The sequence below is a fragment of the Amblyraja radiata genome, chromosome 15, assembly GCF_010909765.2.
Source record: "Amblyraja radiata isolate CabotCenter1 chromosome 15, sAmbRad1.1.pri, whole genome shotgun sequence".
Taxonomy (NCBI): Eukaryota; Metazoa; Chordata; class Chondrichthyes; order Rajiformes; family Rajidae; genus Amblyraja; species Amblyraja radiata.
In genome coordinates this window covers 48,393,002-48,411,802 of record NC_045970.1, presented here as the reverse complement: position 1 = coordinate 48,411,802, position 18,801 = coordinate 48,393,002, and the positions used below count along the sequence as shown (strand labels likewise).

Sequence of the window (18,801 nt, the reverse complement as noted above, 5' to 3'; positions counted from 1 at the left end):
TTCAAACAAAGATATGCAGGGAATGGAGGGTTATGGATTACGTGTGGGCAGATAAGGGTTGTTCTTGGCATCATGTTCAGCACATGCATTGTGGGCCGAAGGGCCTGTTTCGTTTAATTTCGTTCAGTTTAGTTTATTTCAGTTTCGTTTCATTTTTAGTTTAGTTTAGAGAGACAGTGTGGAAACAGGCCCTTCGGCCCACCAAGTCCTCGCCAACCAACAATCACCCGTACACTATGTTCAAGAAGGAACTGCAGATGCTGGAAAATCGAAGGTAGACAAAAATGCTGGAGAAACTCTGCGGGTGAGGCAGCATCTATGGAGCGAAGGAAATAGGCACCGTTTTGGGTCGAAATGGAGTCTGAAGAAGGGTTTCGACCCGAAACGTTGCCTATTTCCTTTGCTCCATAGATGCGGCCTCACCCGCTGAGTTTCTCCAGCATTTTTGACTATCACCCATACACTAGTTCTGTCCTACCCACGAGAGACAATTTATAGAAGCCAATTAACTTATAAACCTGGAATGTGGGAGGAAACCAGAGCACCCGGAGAAAACCCACACGGTCACCGATCTATACCATCTAAACTGATCACCAAACTCGGTAACCTGGGCATCGATCCCTCCCTCTGCAACTGGATACTGGACTTTCTAACAACGATGAGTCGGCCTACAGGGAGGAGGTCCAGCACTTAGCAGCATGGTGCGCTGACAACAACCTGGCCCTTAACTCCAAGAAGACCAAGGAACTCATTGTAGACTTCAGGAAGTCCAGGGGCGGCACGCACACCCCCATCCACATTAACGGGACGGAGGTGGAACGTGTTTCTAGCATCAGGTTCCTGGGTGTTAACGTCTCCGATGACCTCTCTTGGACCCACAATACCTCAACTCTGATCAAGAAGGCTCACCAGCGTCTCTTCTTCCTGAGGAGACTGAAGAAGGTCCATCTGTCTCCTCAGATCCTGGTGAACTTCTACCGCTGCACCATCGAGAGCATCCTTACCAACTGTATCACAGTATGGTATGGCAACTGCTCTGTCTCCGACCGGAAGGCATTGCAGAGGGTGGTGAAAATTGCCCAACGCATCACCGGTTCCTCGCTCCCCTCCATTGAGTCTGTCCAAAGCAAGCGTTGTCTGCGGAGGGCGCTCAGCATCGCCAAGGACTGCTCTCACCCCAACCATGGACTGTTTACCCTCCTACCATCCGGGAGGCGCTACAGGTCTCTCCGTTGCCGAACCAGCAGGTCCAGGAACAGCTTCTTCCCGGCGGCTGTCACTCTACTCAACAACGTACCTCGGTGACTGCCAATCACCCCCCCCCCCCGGACACTCCTCCCACAGGAAAAACACTATGTATGTATATATGCTAATGTAAATATTTATTCAAATCATATGCTATGTCGCTCTTCCAGGGAGATGCTAAATGCATTTCGTTGTCTCTGTACTGTATACGGACAATGACAATTAAAGTTGAATCTGAATCTGAATCTGAACATACAGACTCTGTTAAAAGGGATTCACATGCAACGGAATTCCACTCTGATTCTCACTTAGCGGCTGACTGGAAAGTGTGTGAAAAGTGTGAAGTTAATGCAACTTATAGTTGGAGCAGTGTGGCAGCAGAGACTGCCGTGTTATTAGACTTCTCCTTCACCGATGACTATTTTGCTTGCCTTGTAATTATTCAGCTGGTGTTCCACATGCCTTGAACTGCAGCCCACAGCTGTGAACTGCAAGGCGCTGATAAACTGTGCCAAGCAGGAATGAAACAGCAGAAAAACAGAAGTGTGGAAGTAACATAGAAACATAGACACTAGTTGCAGGAGTAGGCCATTCAGCCCTTCGAGCCAGCACCACCATTCAATATGACCATGGCTGATCATCCAAAATCAGTACCCCGTTCCTGCTTTCTCACCATATCCCTTGATTCCGTTAGCCCTAAGAGCTATATCTAGCTCTCTCTTGAATACATTAGGTCAGCAGAAAGACTATACATGATTGCAATCAAAGACTATACATGATTCCAAATTAAGCCGTCCACAGTTTACAGATAGAGGATAAAGTGAATAACATGTAGTGCTATCTCTGGAGAGGGTCCAGAGGAGGTTTACAAGAATAATTTCAGGAATGATTGGGTTAGCCTATGATGAGTGTTTGACAGCACTGGGCCTCGACTCGCTGGAGTTTAGAAGGTTGAGGGGGGACCTCATTAAAACTTACAGATTAATGAAGGGCATAGATAGAGTGGATGTGGAGAGGATGTTTCCACTGGTGGGAGAGTCTAGGACCAGAGGTCATAGCCTCAGAATTAAAGGGCGCTCTTTTAAAAAGGAGGTGAGGAAGAACTTCTTTAGTCAGATGGTAGTTAATCTGTGGAACTCATTGCCACAGAGGGCTGTGGAGGCCAAGTCAGTGGATATTTTTAAGGCAGAGATAGACAAATTCTTGATTCGAACGGGTGTCAAGGGTTATGGGGAGAAGGCAGGAAAATGGGATGAGGTGGCAGAGATCAGCCAGGATTGAATGGCAGAGTAGACTCGATGGGCCGAATGGCCTAATTCTACTCCTATAACGAGTGAACCTGTGAGAACTAGTGTGAAGGGGTCGATGTGGACTCAGTGGGGTGAAGGGGCCTGTTTCCATGCTGTTTCTCGAAGCTAAACTCAAATACACAAGAGTAAGTTGGTGTCCTTATTATTTTCCTTTCCAGAAACTCAACCCGGAACAGCTGTGGGATAATGCAACACTCGACAAGCAACCTTTTAAAACAGGGAACAAAACAAATGTGTTTGGTCAAGGGTCCCTGGCATCTTTTAAAAAGGCGTTCACAATAAACTTATTTGAATGGAGGTGATTATGTACGTAATTAAGGAAATTTAATCTTACACTCTGCCAATGTCTCTTTTCAAACATAGAATTAATTTTCACCAAGGACCAACCTTAGTTCATTTGAGCAGTGCAGGATTTAGGTCAAATCCAGATGCTGTAAACTGAACCTGTTTTTATTGCAAGGAGATACAACAAGTGATTGTTGAAACTAGGATTTTTCGCAGGTATAAAATAAATTAATTTGTTAAGAATCGAAACAGTATAACCCAGCACGGTGCATAGCAGGAACAGAGCCCTTGGGCCCACAATGTCTGTGCCAAAAACATCTTCTCTACCTGAATGTGATCCATATCCATGCATATCCACGTGCCCAGATAAAGGCCACTTAAACACCACTATCGTATCTGCCTCCACCACCACTCTTGACAGTGCGCGCTCCAGGTACCCACCATTCCCCGAGTGAAACACTCGCCCTGCACATCCCCTTTCAATTTTGCCCCTCTCACCTCAACGCTATGCCCTCTAGTCTTTGACATATCCACTCCGGGAGAAAGGTTGGAACTGTCTTCCCTATCTATCTGTGCCTCTCATAGTTTTATATACTTATCTCAGGTCTACCCTCAACCCTCCGACACTCCAGAGAAAATAATCCAGGCTTGGCCAACCTCTGCTTATTGGTAGTACCCTCTGTAGGTCAATCACTACTGCTGATATGATCCATGTCTGGTTTTGCTATTTGGGGCCCGATCCCTAATCCATGTCGGGTTTCCACCATGCCATCCTGTAGAGTGTAGGCAATGAGCTACGACTTTGCGCCTACAGTACCTGTCGTTGTGGTCTCTGTATGTATTCTTATTAAAGTACTTATTATGAAGTTCTATGACTCAGTGTTAACAGTCCTTTACACATGGTGTCAGAAGTGAGGCAGCCTTTTGGTGTCAGTCTTCTAATTGAGGCAACCTTCCCCCTCTCCAAAGCATCACCATCCTTCCTGCAATGGGTCGACCAGAAGGCTCTTCAGATTAGTTTACTTTAGTTTAGTTTAGAGAAACAGCGCAGGAACAGGCCCTTCCGCCCATCGAGTCCGTGTTGACCGGCGATCCCTGCACGACAGCACTATCCCACACACACAATTTACAATTTTACAGAGCCAATTAACTGACAAACCTGTACGTCTTTGCAGTGTGGGAGGAAACCAAAGCACCCGGAGGAGAAATCCCATGCAAGTCACGGGGAGAACGTGCAAACTCCGTACAGACAGCACCCGTGGTCAGGATCATACCCGGGTCTCTGACGCTGTAAGGCAGCAACTTTACCGCTGCGCCACCGTGCTGCCCTTTAAGATATGCTGGAAGTGAAGGGTTATGGATCACATGCAGGCAGATGCGATTAGTTTATCTTGGCATTATCTAAAACATTGAAGTCCAATAAAGTCTGATGAGTGGTTTCTAATTAGCGAGATGGGAGCTCATGTCCACTACTCCAGCTGATGACAGGCCCGTACAGTTTGCAAATGGAAACAGGTCCTTCAGAACACCGACCAGCGATCACCCCGCACACGAACACTACCCTACACAATTGGGACGATTTACAATTTTTTCCGAAGCCAATTAACCTACAAACCTGTACGTCTCTAGAGTGTTGGCCTCAGTAAATTGTAAGTTGCCCCTAGTATGTGTCGAATAGAGCCAGTATACAGGGTGATCGATGGTCGGAGCGGACTCGTCAGGCCGAAGGGCCTGTTTCTACGCTGTACTTCTAAAGTCAAAAGCAAGATTCCAGCATCTACAGTTCCTTGGTTAAGAATAAGGGGTAGGCCATTTAGGACTGAGATGAGGAAAAAACATTTACACCCAGAGAGTTGTGAATCTGTGGAATTCTCTGCCACAGAATGTTTTCACTGGATGTTTTCAAGAGAGAGTTAGATTTAGCTCTTAGGTCTAAAGGAAACAAGGGATATGGGGAAAAAGCAGGAACGGGGTACTGATTTCAGATGATCAGCCATGATCATATTGAATGGCGGTGCTGGCTCGAAGGGCCGAATGGCTTATTTGTGCACTTATTTTTCTATGTTTCTATGCTTCTTGTGTCTCCTGTTCAAAGAAACATAGAAACATAGAAAATAGGTGCAGGAGGAGGCCATTCGGCCCTTCGAGCCAGCACCGCCATTCATTGTGATCATGGCTGATCATCCCCTATCAATAACCCGTGCCTGCCTTCTCCCCGTATCCCATGACTCCACTAGCCCCTAGAGTTCCATCTTCATATCATGTTCCCTTCATATCAAGGGAAGTCAGGTTGACTTAGAAACGACGGCACGCTTTGTGACGGGATTTACAAGCAGCTAAAAGAAAACGTCAACGAGAAGCGGAATAGCAATCGTCAAACTTGTAAGGAGAGGCCAAGCGGCGGAGGTAGACCCTGCTTTCCAGCATCGGTGAACGCAGAAGAAATGACTTTGCTAACAGTTCTAGTTGGCAGTGCGGGCTGACATAGTGTTTTACACAGCTAGGGTGCCAAGTGTGCGAAACAGTGAGGCAGTGTCTGAAAACCCTCTTTCTAACAACCCACAGCAGACTTCAGGCTTCACTGTAAAGCAATACCACGCAGCCTTGAATACACCCACTGTTCGTGTCGTATGTTCACCAGATTATGCAATCTCGCTTTACTCAAACACAGTTAGGTGTTGTGTAAACCTGCTGGCCGCAGTGGAATTCATAGTTTGGGGAAAGTTTGCTTCGACCCACTATTCTCCCCCACCTCCCACATTCTGACAATCCTGGTTGGTGTCCCAGTCACCCCACCAAGATTAGGGACACACTCGAACGACAGTTTTACATATTTATAACCAAAGCCAAATAACCTACAAAACGTGTACGTCTTTGGAGTGTGGGAGGAAACCGAAGATCTCGGAGAAAACCCACGCAGGTCAAGGGGAGAATGTACAGGCTCGGTACAGATAAGCACCCGTAGTCAGGATCAAACCCAGGTCTCCGGCGCTGTAAAGCAGCAACTCTACCGCCTCGCCACCGTGCCGCCACGAACAGTTGCCCTATCCTTGAACCTTGAACCTTGAACCTTGAACCACCACTAACAGTTGCCCGATTACAATGTTGATTATTGGCATAGTTCTTACCGCGGAGGCAGAGAATTCCACAGACTCACAACTCTCTGTGTGAAAAACTATCACCTCAAAGCTCTGCCCTCTGGTCTTTGACATTTCTGCCCTGAGGGAAAGATTCCTATTGCCCACTCCATATAAACCATATAATAAACTTCTATCGGGTCTCCCCCTCAGCCTCCAATGCGGCGAAGAAACAATCCGAGGTGAGACTTTCGACTTTAGAGATGGAGCGTGGAATCAGGCCCTTCGGCCCCACCGAGTCCGCGCCGACCAGCGGTCACCCCGTGCACCGGCACTATCCCACACACACACACACACACACTCGGGTCAATTTACAATTTACAGAACACAATTAACCTACTAACCCGCACGTGGGAGGAAACCGGAGCACCCGGAGAAAACCCACGCGGTCACGGGGAGAACGTGCAAACTCCGTACAGACAGCACCCTTGGTTTTGCGTAGCATCTGACTTAGGCAACGGTCCTTGGGACATAACCTTAACTCATGCCGGGTAGCGTCTAGTATTACTGTATCAGTTCTGGCGACCATGTTACAGGAAAGATATTGTCTAGCTTGAAAGGGTTCAGAAAAGATTTACGAGGATGTATTCAGGACTAGAGGGCCTGAGTTACAGGGAGCGGTTGAGCAGGCTGAGTCTCGATTCATTGGAACACTGGCCAGAGTCGGGGAATCGAGGACCAGAGGACAAAGGTTCAAGGTGAAGGGGAAAAGATTTCATAGGAATCTGAGGGGTCACTTTTTCACACAAAGGGCGGTGGGTGTGTGGAACAAGCTGCCAGAGGATGTAGTTGAGGCTGGGACTATCCCAACGTTTAAGAAACAGTTACACAGGTACATGGATAGGACAAGTTTGGTGGGATAGGGGCCAAACGCGGGCAGGTAGGACTAGTGTAGCTGGGACATGTTGGTCGGTGTGGGCAAGTTGGGCCACAAGGTGATGGATTACTCAATGACACTAAGAAGCCAATGCATGGCATTGGGAAATCCAGATCCATATGCGTTCAATCCGTTCATAACAAATAAAAATTACATGAATAAACATGGCTTTAGATTACATGTAATACATTCAGGACATCCCCTAATGATTGGACTTTACTACGTGGGTTTTCTCCAAGATCTTCGCTTTCCTCCCACACTCCAGGCGTGTAGGTTTGTAGCTTAATTGGCTTAGTATGAATGTAAATTGTCCCTGGTGTAGGATAGTGTTAATAAGGTCATAAAATCATAATGAATTGGAGTATAATTAGGCCATTCAGCCCATCAAATCTACTCCGCCATTCAATCATGGCTGATCTATCTCTCCCTCCTAATCCCATTCTCCTGCCTTCTCCCCATAACCTCTGACACCTGCACTAATCAAGACTCTGTCTATCTCTGCCTTAAATATAACCACTGACTTGGCGTCTACAGCCTTCTGTGGCAAAGAATTTCCAACGATTCACCAGCCTCTGACTAAAGAAATGTCTCCTCATCTCCTTCCTAAAAGAATGTCCTTTAATTCTGAGGCTACGACCTCTAGTTCTAGACTCTCCCACTAATGGAAACATAGTGTGCGTGCATCGCTGGTTGGTGCGGACCCGGGGGGCCAACCGAAGGGCCTGTTTCCACACTGTATCTCTGAACGAAACGAAACTAACCAAAATACTGTACCTGTAGCAACATGCAATATAACTTTCCTTCTTTGCTTCAATGCCTTTGGTGCAATCATTTAAATATTTTGGCAGCAGACAGATGAAAAGAAGAAAGTCTTTACAATCTTCCAAAAATGTAAATGTAATCATTCCTGAGAACACGCACAACCCATTTAATAAGGATCTCAGCATGTAACTTGTATGTTAGTCCCTTGGCTCAAATTTATAACTGTAACGTTACATGAGAAAAGGCGTAAGTGTGAAAGTGTGAAGTGTGAAAGTAGACAAGTGTGAAAACGCACACGACACCATATTCAAGGATAGGTTCTTTCCAACTGTTATCTGGCAACTGAATCATCCTTAATTCCCGGGATGGCGGGACTGTCATATGCTGAGAGAATGGAGCGGCTGGGCTTGTACACTCTGGAGTTTAGAAGGATGAGAGGATATCTTATTGAAACATTAAAGATTGTTAAGGGTTTGGACGCGCTAGAGGCAGCAAACATGTTCCCGATGTTGGGGGAGTCCAGAACCAGGGGCCACAGTTTAAGAATCAGGGGTAAGCCATTTAGAACGGAGACGAGGAAACACTTTTTCTCACAGAGAGTTGTGAGTCTGTGGAATTATCTGCCTCAGAGGGCGGTGGAGGCCTGTTCTCTGGATGCTTTCAAGAGAGAGCTAGATAGGGCTCTTAAAGATAGCGGAGTCAGGGGATATGGGGAGAAGGCAGGAACGGGGTACAGATTGGGGATGATCAGCCATGATCACATTGAATGGCGGTGCTGGCTCGAAGGGCCGAATCTATTATCTATTGTCTATTACCACAACCAGAGCGCAGTCCTGAACTACTATCTACCTCTTTGGCGACCCTCGGACTATCCTTGATCAGACATTGCTGGCTTTACCTTGCATTAAACGTTATTCCCTTATCATGTATCTATTCACTGTAAATGGCTCGATTGTAATCATGTATTGTCATTCTAGTGACTGGTTAGCACGCAACAAAAGCTTTTTACTGTACCTCGGAACACGTGACAATAAACTGAACTGAAATTGAAACTGAGAAACTGTCGCAAGAATGGTCCCCAGGCACTCAACCAGGAGATTAAGCTTTGTTGAATAGTCCAGTTCAGAATTGAAACATAGAAACATAGTTCAAGTTCAAGTGAGTTTATTGTCATGTGTCCCTGATAGGACAATGAAATTATTGCTTTGCTTCAGCACACAGAACATAGTAGGCATTTACTACAAAACAGAAATATAGAAAATAGGTTAAGTAGGCCATTCAGCCCTTTGAGTCAGCACCGTCATTCACTGTGATCATGGCTGATCATCCAAAATCAGGACCCCATTCCTGCTTACTCCCCATATCCCTTGATTCCGTTAGCGCTAAGAGCTATATCTAACTCTCTCTTGAAAACATCCAATGAATTGGCCTCCACTGCCTTCTTTGGCAAAGAATTCCACAGCATCATAACCCTATTCCATCTCACTGTCCCAAAAAATAATAGAATACACAATACACAATACAATTTATTTGTCACTTGAACCTCATAGAGGCTCAAATGAAATGTTGTTTCTACCAAAGATCCTATAGCGGAGCCATAAGATCTTTGGTTTCTACAGTCATACACACAAGAAAAAAAGACCCAAGACACAACACAATTTATACAGACATCCATCACAGATTATATGGTCCCTAGATGTGGGATGTATCAAAATATATATATTTTTAAAGACACAAAGTGCTGGAATAACTCAGAGGCTGAGGCAACATCTCTGGAGATGTATCCACAAGAACAGAAACTACTTGGAAACATAGAAACATAGAAAATAGGTGCAGGAGCAGGCCATTCGGCCCTTTGAGCCAGCACCGCCATTCAACAGACTATTATCTAAATGGTGGCCGACTAGGAAAAGGGGAGATGCAGCGAGACCTGGGTGTCATGGTACACCAGTCATTGAAAGTGGGCATGCAGGTGCAGCAGGCAGTGAAGAAAGCGAATGGTATGTTAGCTTTCATAGCAAAAGGATTTGAGTATCGGAGCAGGGAGGTTCTACTGCAGTTGTACAGGGTCTTGGTGAGACCACACCTGGAGTATTGCGTACAGTTTTGGTCTCCAAATCTGAGGAAGGACATTATTGCCATAGAGGGAGTGCAGAGAAGGTTCACCAGACTGATTCCTGGGATGTCAGGACTGTCTTATGAAGAAAGACTGGATAGACTTGGTTTATACTCTCTAGAATTTAGGAGATTGAGAGGGGATCTTATAGAAACTTACAAAATTCTTAAGGGGTTGGACAGGCTAGATGCAGGAAGATTGCTCCCGATGTTGGGGAAGTCCAGGACAAGGGGTCACAGCTTAAGGATAAGGGGGAAATCCTTTAAAACCGAGATGAGAAGAACTTTTTTCACACAGAGAGTGGTGAATCTCTGGAACTCCCTGCCACAGAGGGTAGTCGAGGCCAGTTCATTGGCTATATTTAAGAGGGAGTTAGATGTGGCCCTTGCGGCTAAGGGGATCAGAGGGTATGGAGAGAAGGCAGGTACGGGATACTGAGTTGGATGATCAGCCATGATCATATTGAATGGCGGTGCAGGCTCGAAGGGCCGAATGGCCTACTCCTGCACCTAATTTCTATGTTTCTATGTTTCTAATATGATCATGATTTCTCCCCATATCCTTTGCATATCATATATCTTGATTCTAAATGGCGGGATTGGGGTTGTCCTACTTTCTCTATGCTGGGCAATTCTTCCTCATAGTTTCGTTTCGTTTATTGTCACGTGTACCGAGGTGCAGTGAAATGCTTTTGTTGCATGCTCACCAGTCAGTGGTTAGCATCGAGCTAACATGTCCAGGTACATGATAAAGGGAATAACGTTTAGTAAAAGATAAATCCCAGTAAAGTGCGATTAAAGATAGCGCGAGGGTCTCCAACTAGGTAGATGGTTGCTCAGGACCAGTCTCTAGTTGGTGATAGAATGGCTCAGTTGCCTGATAACATTTGGGATGAAACTGTCCCTGAATCTGGAAGTGTGCGTTTTCACAATCCTGTATTTGCCTGATTGGAAAGGGGAGAGGGGAGAAGAGGGAGTGACCAAGGTGACTCTCATCCTTGATTGTGCTGGTGGGCTTGCCGAGGCAGCGTGAAGCGTAGATGGAGCCAATGCAAGGGAGGTTGGTTTGCGTGATGGTCTGGGCTACGTCCACAACTCTCTGCGGTGTCTTGCGGACTTGGATGGAGCTGTTCCCAAACCGTGCTGTGATGCATCCCGATAAAAATGCTTTCCACGGCGCATCTGTAGATCAGTCTGAAGAAGGGCCCTGACCCGAAGCATTACCTTTCTCTCCAGAGAGGCTGCCTGACCCGCTGAGTTACTCCAGCACTTTCAGTCAATTCTTCATCTTGGATTGATGCCAATCTAATTGTACTCAGGCAGCCTGAAGGGATTGTGCAACAAACTCTGAATCACCACGCCCAACAGGTTACCCACATTCAGTGTACTCATCCACGCGCCACTATCAATTGCCTGTCAATTAGGCTTCTATTGACTGTGGGAACCTCAGGTTTGATGAATCAACTATTTCGATGATTCAACTACTCTGCAGTTCAGCCTGAGAATGACTGCGAACACCACAGCATCATTTCAGTATCCATATGCTTTCCTCAAAGTTATACGTTGGAGTAACCCAGCGGGACAGGCAGCATCTCCGGAGGGAAGGAACGGGCGACGTTTCTGCTCGAGTCCCTTCTTCAGACTGAGAGTCAGGGGAGAGGGAAACAAGAGATGTGGAAGGATAGGGCGTGAAAACAAGAGAGCAAAGGGGACGAAGCTCAAGGAAAATGTAGAATAGATCATTGTTAGCCAGGGTGGCGATGACAACGAGGAACACAAACAGTCAAATTAATCAGGACGGTGAAACTAGTTGGACAACTAGGCTGGGCGGGGGACGGATGAAAATCTAACATTTAATCAGACGGACAGTCAAACCAGTGGGAGTGCCCTGTCACCATTGAGTTGGCTAGATAGAGCCTCTTCCCCTTGACACGTATGTCTGACTGGAAATGGCAGGGGAGCAGGGCTTGTATTTCATCAGTGGCTCTGGCAACTCATCATAGGTTTCCTCCAGCTCCGACACTCCTTGCTGACATAGAGTAGTCCTCTCAGAGTTTAACACAGAACACAGAACAGTACAGATGTGCAGGGAGGAATGTGCGGATGCCGGTTTACACCAAAGATAGACACAAAATGCTGGAGTAACTCAGTGGGTCAGGCAGCATCTCTGGGGAGAAGGAATGGGCGGCGTTTTGGGTGGAGACCCTTCTGCAGACTGAGAGTCAGGGGAGAGGGAAGCGAGAAATATGAAAAGGTGCAAAGAACAAACGAATGAAAGATATGCCAAAGGACAAATTTGCATATCTTTCATTCATTTGTTCTATGTACCTTTTCATATCTCTAATTTTCCTCTCCCCTGACTCTCAGTCTGAAGAAGGGTCTCGACCAGAAACGTCACCTACTCCTTTTTCTCCAGAGATGCTGCCTGACCCGCTGAATGCCCCTGTCCCACTTAGGAAACCTGAACAGAAACCTCTTGAGACTTTGTGCCCCACCCACCCAAGGTTTCCGTGCGGTTCCCGGAGGTTCCCGAAGGTTTTTGTCAGTCTCCCTACCTGCTTCCACTACCTGCAACCTCCAGCAACGACCTGCAACCTCCGGGAACCGCACGGAAACCTTGGGTGGGGCGCAAAGTCTCCAGTGGTTTCCGTTCAGGTTTCCTAAGTGGGACAGAGGCATCACTCCAGCTCTTTGTGTCCATCACTGAGTGCACTTCACACCCACCGTCCTCATCTTTGGACACCGTGTGCGTAGGGGCTGAAGATGTCCTGGTTGGGTTGCTCCTGGGCCTGGCCAAGCTGGCCATCCTCGAGTCACGGTGCCAGGCGGAGGAGGGCTCTGCCCGAGCCGGCTGCCTGCCCCTTTTCCGGGGTTTTGCCCGCGCCCAGGTGGTACTAGAGAGGGACTAGGATTGACAAGGATTGTAACATGGTTGTTTAATTTTCAGTATATTTGATATTTTAAGAATATTTGTTTTACTTTATGCTATGTTGGTGGGGTTGTAGATATTGTTTTGTATTGTAAATATTATTCTTGTAAATTATTGATTAAAATTAATTTTGGTTAAAAAAAAGACTAAAAGTATTAACTGTCTCAGCGGATTCCATCTGTGTCCAGGGCACTTTCTGCACCGTGCGGCTTTTTGGGTAAGCAGCGCCGCCATTGCTGGCTTGTTCCTGATGTAAACTTGAGCGATCGTACGGTGTTGTGTGTTGCAAACTGCCTTGATCGCACCAGGGACACAGAGTGCAGAATCGTTTAAGTAAGTGCGAGTTTACCAAAGTTGCCCACTGCGTATGTTTAGGAAGAAACTGCAGATTCTGGTTTAAACCGGAGATTAGTAACTGACTGTAGAAGGGTCTCGACCCGAAACGTCACCCATTCCTTCTCTCAAGAGATGCTGTCCGTCCCGCTGAGATTTTTGTGCCTATCATTCTATGTTTGCTTAATGGCATTTGATTCCACCACCTTCTCTGGCAGCCTCTTCCACAAACCTTTGTGGCAAAGTGGCGCAGAGGTAGAGTTGCTGCCTTACAGCGCCAGAGACCCGAGTTCGATCCTGACCACGGGTGCTGTCTGTATGGAGTTTGTGCATTCTCTCCGAGACCTGCGTGGGTTTTCTCCGGGTGTTCAGGTTTCCTCCCACATTCCGAAGACGTGCAGGTTTGTAGGCTAATTAGCTTGGTTAAATTGTCTCGACTGCGTGTGGGATATTGTTAGTGTGCGGGGATCGCTGGTTGGCCCGGACTCAGTGGGCCGAAGGGCCTGTTTCCGCGCTGTATCTCTAAACTAAACTAATAAAAACTTTCCCTTCAGATGCCCTTTCCTCGCACCTTGAACTCCTGCCCTTTGGAACCACATGCGATTAAACAATAATAGTGATAAATAACATTTAAATCCACTTAAAAATAAAGATTAAAGTTTTAGGCACAGTAGTGCAGCCGGTAGAGCTGTCGTATCACTTTTCCCAGGACCCCCAGGTTCGATCCTGACCTCGGGTGCTGTCTGTGCGGTGTGAACATGTTCTCCCTGTGACCGCGTGAGTTTCCTCTGGGTGCTCCGGTTTCCTCCCACATCCCAAAGGTGTGTAGATATTGTAGACAATAGACAATAGGTGCAGGAGTAAGCTATTCGGCCCTTCGAGCCAGCACCGCCATTCAATGTGATCATGGCTGATCATCCCCAATCAGTACCCCGTTCCTGCCTTCTCCCCATATCACCTGACTCTGCTATTTTTAAGAGCCCTATCCAGCTCTCTCTTGAAAGCATCCAGAGAACCGGCCTCAACTGCCCTCTGTGGCAGAGAATTCCACAGACTCCCAACTCTCTGTGAGAAAAAGTGATTCCTCGTCTCCGTTCTAAATGGCTTACTACTTATTCTTAAACTGTGGCCCTGGACTCCCCCAACATTGGGAACATGTTTCCTGCCTCTAGCGTGTCCAAGCCCTTAACAATCTTATATGTTTCAATGGCCCGTGTACGATTGGGGCTAGTGTGTAGTGGCAGTGGGTGAGGAAAGTGGGTTAACGATCAGCGGTCAGCATGGACTGGGTGGGCCGAAGGGCCTGCTTCCGCGCTGCACCTCGAAAATTAATCTCAGCTAATTTGCAATCGCGGCAGTGGAAATTCCCTCCAGAAGTGTCACAAAATAAAGTCTCGCTGTGGCTGCATTTGGGGGGGGGGGGGGGGAGTCACCACTGTAACCGAGATAAATTGGAAGGCAGACAGGAACGGCAAACATTGACTGTGAAAAAGCGCTGGAGAAACTAACCAGAGCGTGTTAGGACGAGGGGTCTGAATGGAGCACTGTAAATGGGAAAACTTACAATGAAACTTCTCTTGGTAGCCAGGAGACTGGTCTGCCTCATTACGCCGACCACACTGAACTCACTGTACTGAACACAGGAGCCTCCCGCCTAGGAACAATAAGTGGTAGTGTGGCTCATCCCAGAGAAACGGCACATCTCTAGCAGACTGTTGGGAGGCAGCGTGTGCATCATCATCCGAGCCCTGAGTCAGGTATCCAGGGAAGGAAATGCCAGAACTCCCCCCCTCCCCCCCCCAACATCACTTGGGAAAAGGTCTGATTTCATACTCAACTGCGCAAGGTTTGCTCGCATGAAAGAGCTTCTGTTCTTGACGTACAATCCATATCTGTTGCCCTCCGCATGGGCAATACAAGTGAAACCCTACAGAGCCCAGACAAGAGCATACTGTACTAGAATCGGTGGAAAAACACGGCTTTGTGTCACTCCCGTTAGACTTGGATAACGGCGCCGACACAATCTCTCTCTGATATCCAGTCAACCTTTCGGGTTTAGCTCAAGATACAAGTTTAGTTTACTTTAGAGATAGTTTAGAGATACAGCGCGGAAAACAGGCCCACCGAATCCACACCGACCCGCACATTTACACTACCTTGCACACACTAGGGAACATTTGTTTACACTTGTACCAAGGTGGGAGGAAACCGAAGATTCCGCGGTCACGGGGAGAACATACAAACTCCGTACAGACAAGCACCCATCGCCGGGATCGAACCCGGGTCTCTGGCGCTGCAAGCGATGTAAGGCAGCAACTCTACCGCTGCGCCACCGTGCCGGTTGTAGCGTTTTAAACACCATGCTATACACTTTTAAACGGGCTTGCAGGCAGAACTAATACTATGTACTTAGATTTGTTTAGAGATACAGTGCGGCAACAGGCCCTTCGGCCCACCGAGTCCGCACCGACCAGCGACCCCCGCACATCAACACTATCCCCCCCACACACACTTGGGACAATTTACATTTATAGCAAGCCAATTAACCAACAAACCTGAAAGTACACAAAAATGCTGGAGAAACTCAGCGGGTGCAGCAGCATCTATAGAGCGAAGGAAATAGGCAACGTTTCGGGCTGAAACCTTTCTTCAGACCAACAAACCTGCACGGCTTTGCTCATCGGAGGGAACTGCAGATGCTAGTTTACACCGAAGATCGACAGACACAAAGAATTGGGTTAACTCAGCGTTTAAGAAGGAACTGCAGATGCTGGGAAATCGAAGGTAGACAGAAATGCTGGAGAAACTCAGCGGGTGAGGCAGCATCTATGGAGCGAAGGAAATTAGGCAACGTTTCGGGTCTAGACCCTTCTTCAGACTCAGCGGGCCAGGTAGCATCCTTGGTGAAAAAGGATGGGTGACGTTTCGGGACGGGACCCTTCTTCACTACCTTGTGCATATACGTTAAAATGTGTGTATACGCACTTTAACACAACTGGGCTATTCTTAAATATATATTCACGTTAACATTACAGAGATATGCATCGTCACAATAATAGAAACATAGAAAATAGGTGCAGGAGTAGGCCATTCGGCCCCTCGAGCCAGCCTCGCCATTCAATATGATCATGGGTGATCATCCAAAATCAGTACCCCGTTCCTGCCTTCTCCCCATATCCCTTGATTCCGTTAGCCCTAAGCCCTTAAATACATCCAGTGAATTGGCCTCCACTGCCTTCAGTGGCAGAGAATTCCACAGATTCACAACTTTCTGGCTAAAAAAGTTTTTCCTCATCTCAGTCCAAAATGGCACAGCCCTTATTCTTAAACTGTGACCCCTGGTTCTGGACTCCCCCAACATGGGGAACATCTACTTCAATACTTCATTTATTTTCGGTCGCTTCTCATATCTCTAGTTTCCCTCTCCCCTGACTCTCAGTCTGAAGAAAGGTCTCGGCCCAAAGTGTCACCTATTCCTTCTCTCCAGAGATGCTACCTGTCCCGCTGAGTTACGCCAGCAAAGTGTGTTTTCCTCTTTTACAAATATAATTCGCACTGTGGTCGCCTATTAAACTTCCTGCTGTGTCCAAGCTCTGTGTCTGCTCTCGGTTTGAACCCTAGCCTCCCCTCTCTCTCCGTCCCTCTCCCACCCTCGTCACCCCGTTAGTTTCACAGCCATCCTGCCAGTCTCACTGCTCGTACCCCGTTCGCTATCACCTCTTCCACAACCAACAATGGACCGTTGTGGGCTCCACCTTTCCTGGGTGGTCGGTGCCGGCTCTGTTTTGTTCTGTAACTTTTTGTAAAATTGTTTTGTCCAGAGATGCTGCCCGACCCGCCGAGTAAATCCAGCATTCGGTGCCTACCTACCTATCCTCGGTGTAAACCAGCATCTGCCGTTCCTTCCTACACATTATGCCTGGTAGACAAACGCCTGTTGAACAGAGGTCTAGCTCGCTTGCTGGCCAATACAACAGCAGCTCGCGTATCTTTATTTTCATTCATTGTTCTTTATCTCTCCACAACATCATCGTCTATATCTCTCTCTTTCCCCTTATCCGTAACCGGTCTGAAGAAGGGTCTCGACCCGAAATGTCACCCACTCCTTCTCTCCGGAGATGCTGCCTGTCCCGCTGAGTTACTCCAGCTTTTGTTTTGGTGTCTATCTTCACATTATCATTCGTTTCTCCATTTGGGGGCGTTCAGCCGCCGTTCCCTCTGCGCAGTCTGCAAAAGTCCTGCGTCTACAAATTCGTTCCTCTCGCCCACCAACCCCTTTCCTCGGTGGCTTACCGTAATCGTCTTCTTATCATCCCCTGACATGCTGAAAGGCCGTCGTGGTGCCAGCAAAGTGACCTGTGTGTGCGTGTGTGTGTGTGTGTGTGTGTGTGTGTGTCTCCCTCTCTCTGTATCACTCCTGGTGGAATTGGCCAGGCAGAGGCGGGGAGTGGGGTAGCATCGCTAAAGTCTCCGGCTTTTTTAAATCACCCGGACACGTAGCATTTCCTCTCTCGGCAGCCCCAGAGCAGAGATCTGCATATCAATACCCAGCACGTCATTGCCGGCTGCTAGCAGCACAGGAAACCGGTCGTTTGGGAAAAGAGAGCGAGAGCGAGAGCGAGAGAGAGAAAAAGTGGGGCATTAAGCGGAGCTGAGACCCACCGAGTGAATGAATGCACGCAGATAAAGCGCCTGCTCGGCTCCCAAGTCAAGAAGAGGTCTCGGGAACTGGCAGAGAGTTCCCTCTCCTGCCTTGCATCTCACAGTGGCATCTCTAGAGAGTTATATTGTCATACTTTATGTCCCGGGCAGAACAGCGAAATTCTTACTTACAGCAGCACAACAGAATATGTAAAAACACTGTACCTTAAACAATATAATCAACGAATAAACCTTCATTGCTCATATATATATATATATCTTTATATAGCCTCATGTATATATCCTTATATATCTATTGATATATATATATATAGGAAGGAACTGCAGATGCTGGTTTAAACCAAAGATAGACACAAAAAACTGGAGTAACTCAGCGGGTCAGGCAGCATCTCTGGAGAGAAGGAATGGTGACATTTCAGACTCTTCAGACTCACTTTTTCTCTACATCATCGTCTATATCTCTCGTTTCCCTTTCCCCTGACTAGACTGAAGAAGGGCCAACCATTCTTTCTCTCTAGAGATACTGCCTTTCCCTGCTGAATTACTCCAGCTTTTTGTGTCAATCTTCCATATATATATATGCATACACATATATGTGTGTGTGTGTGTGTGTGTGTGTGTGTGTGTGTGTGTGTGTGTGTGTGTATATATATACATAAGTAGGTAAGTAAGTTTATTGGCCAAGTATTCACATACAAGGAATTTGCCTTGGTGCTCAGCCCACAAGTAACAACATGACATACAGTGACAGTTACGAATGACTCAGAAAACACTGAACATTAATAATAATAAAACATTAATGATAAAACACCATTGATCAAGCATGTGAACCAACAAAATACCAGATCAAAGGGAGGCTACAGGTTTTTGGCTGTTGAGTAGAGCTACTACTCGTGGATAAAAACTATTTTTATGTCTGACTGTGGCAGCTTTGACAATCCGGAGTCGCCTTCCAGAGGCAAGTGATTCAAAGAGTTTGTGGCCAGGGTGAGAGGGGTCAGAAATGATCTTGCCCGCTCGCTTCCTGGCCCTTGCAGTGTACAGTTCATCAATGGAGGGAAAGTTGCAGCCAATAACCTTTTCTGCTGATCGGACAATTCGCTGCAGCCTCCAGGTGTCGTGCTTGGTGGCTGAGCCAAACCAGAC

General features: G+C 47.1%; 1 protein-coding gene across 3 annotated transcripts in view; it reads right to left on the bottom strand.

Annotated features, from left to right (window-relative positions):
- The window catches only part of papss2 (3'-phosphoadenosine 5'-phosphosulfate synthase 2), a 52,490-nt gene extending 34,212 nt beyond the window's left edge, over positions 1 to 18,278 (bottom strand). Inside the window, exons 1-2 of one of the 3 annotated variants that reach the window (XM_033034357.1) lie at positions 18,249 to 18,278; positions 17,287 to 17,383 (exon numbers count right to left, since the gene is read on the bottom strand). In XM_033034357.1, coding sequence (XP_032890248.1) covers positions 17,287 to 17,316 — 30 coding nt within the window. In that variant the 5' untranslated portion in view covers positions 17,317 to 17,383; positions 18,249 to 18,278. Of the gene's footprint in view, positions 1 to 14,557; positions 14,681 to 17,286; positions 17,527 to 18,248 lie in introns of those variants that run through there. The other 2 variants (XM_033034356.1, XM_033034355.1) reach the window with 2 other exon arrangements.
- Positions 18,279 to 18,801: the final 523 nt, after the last annotated feature.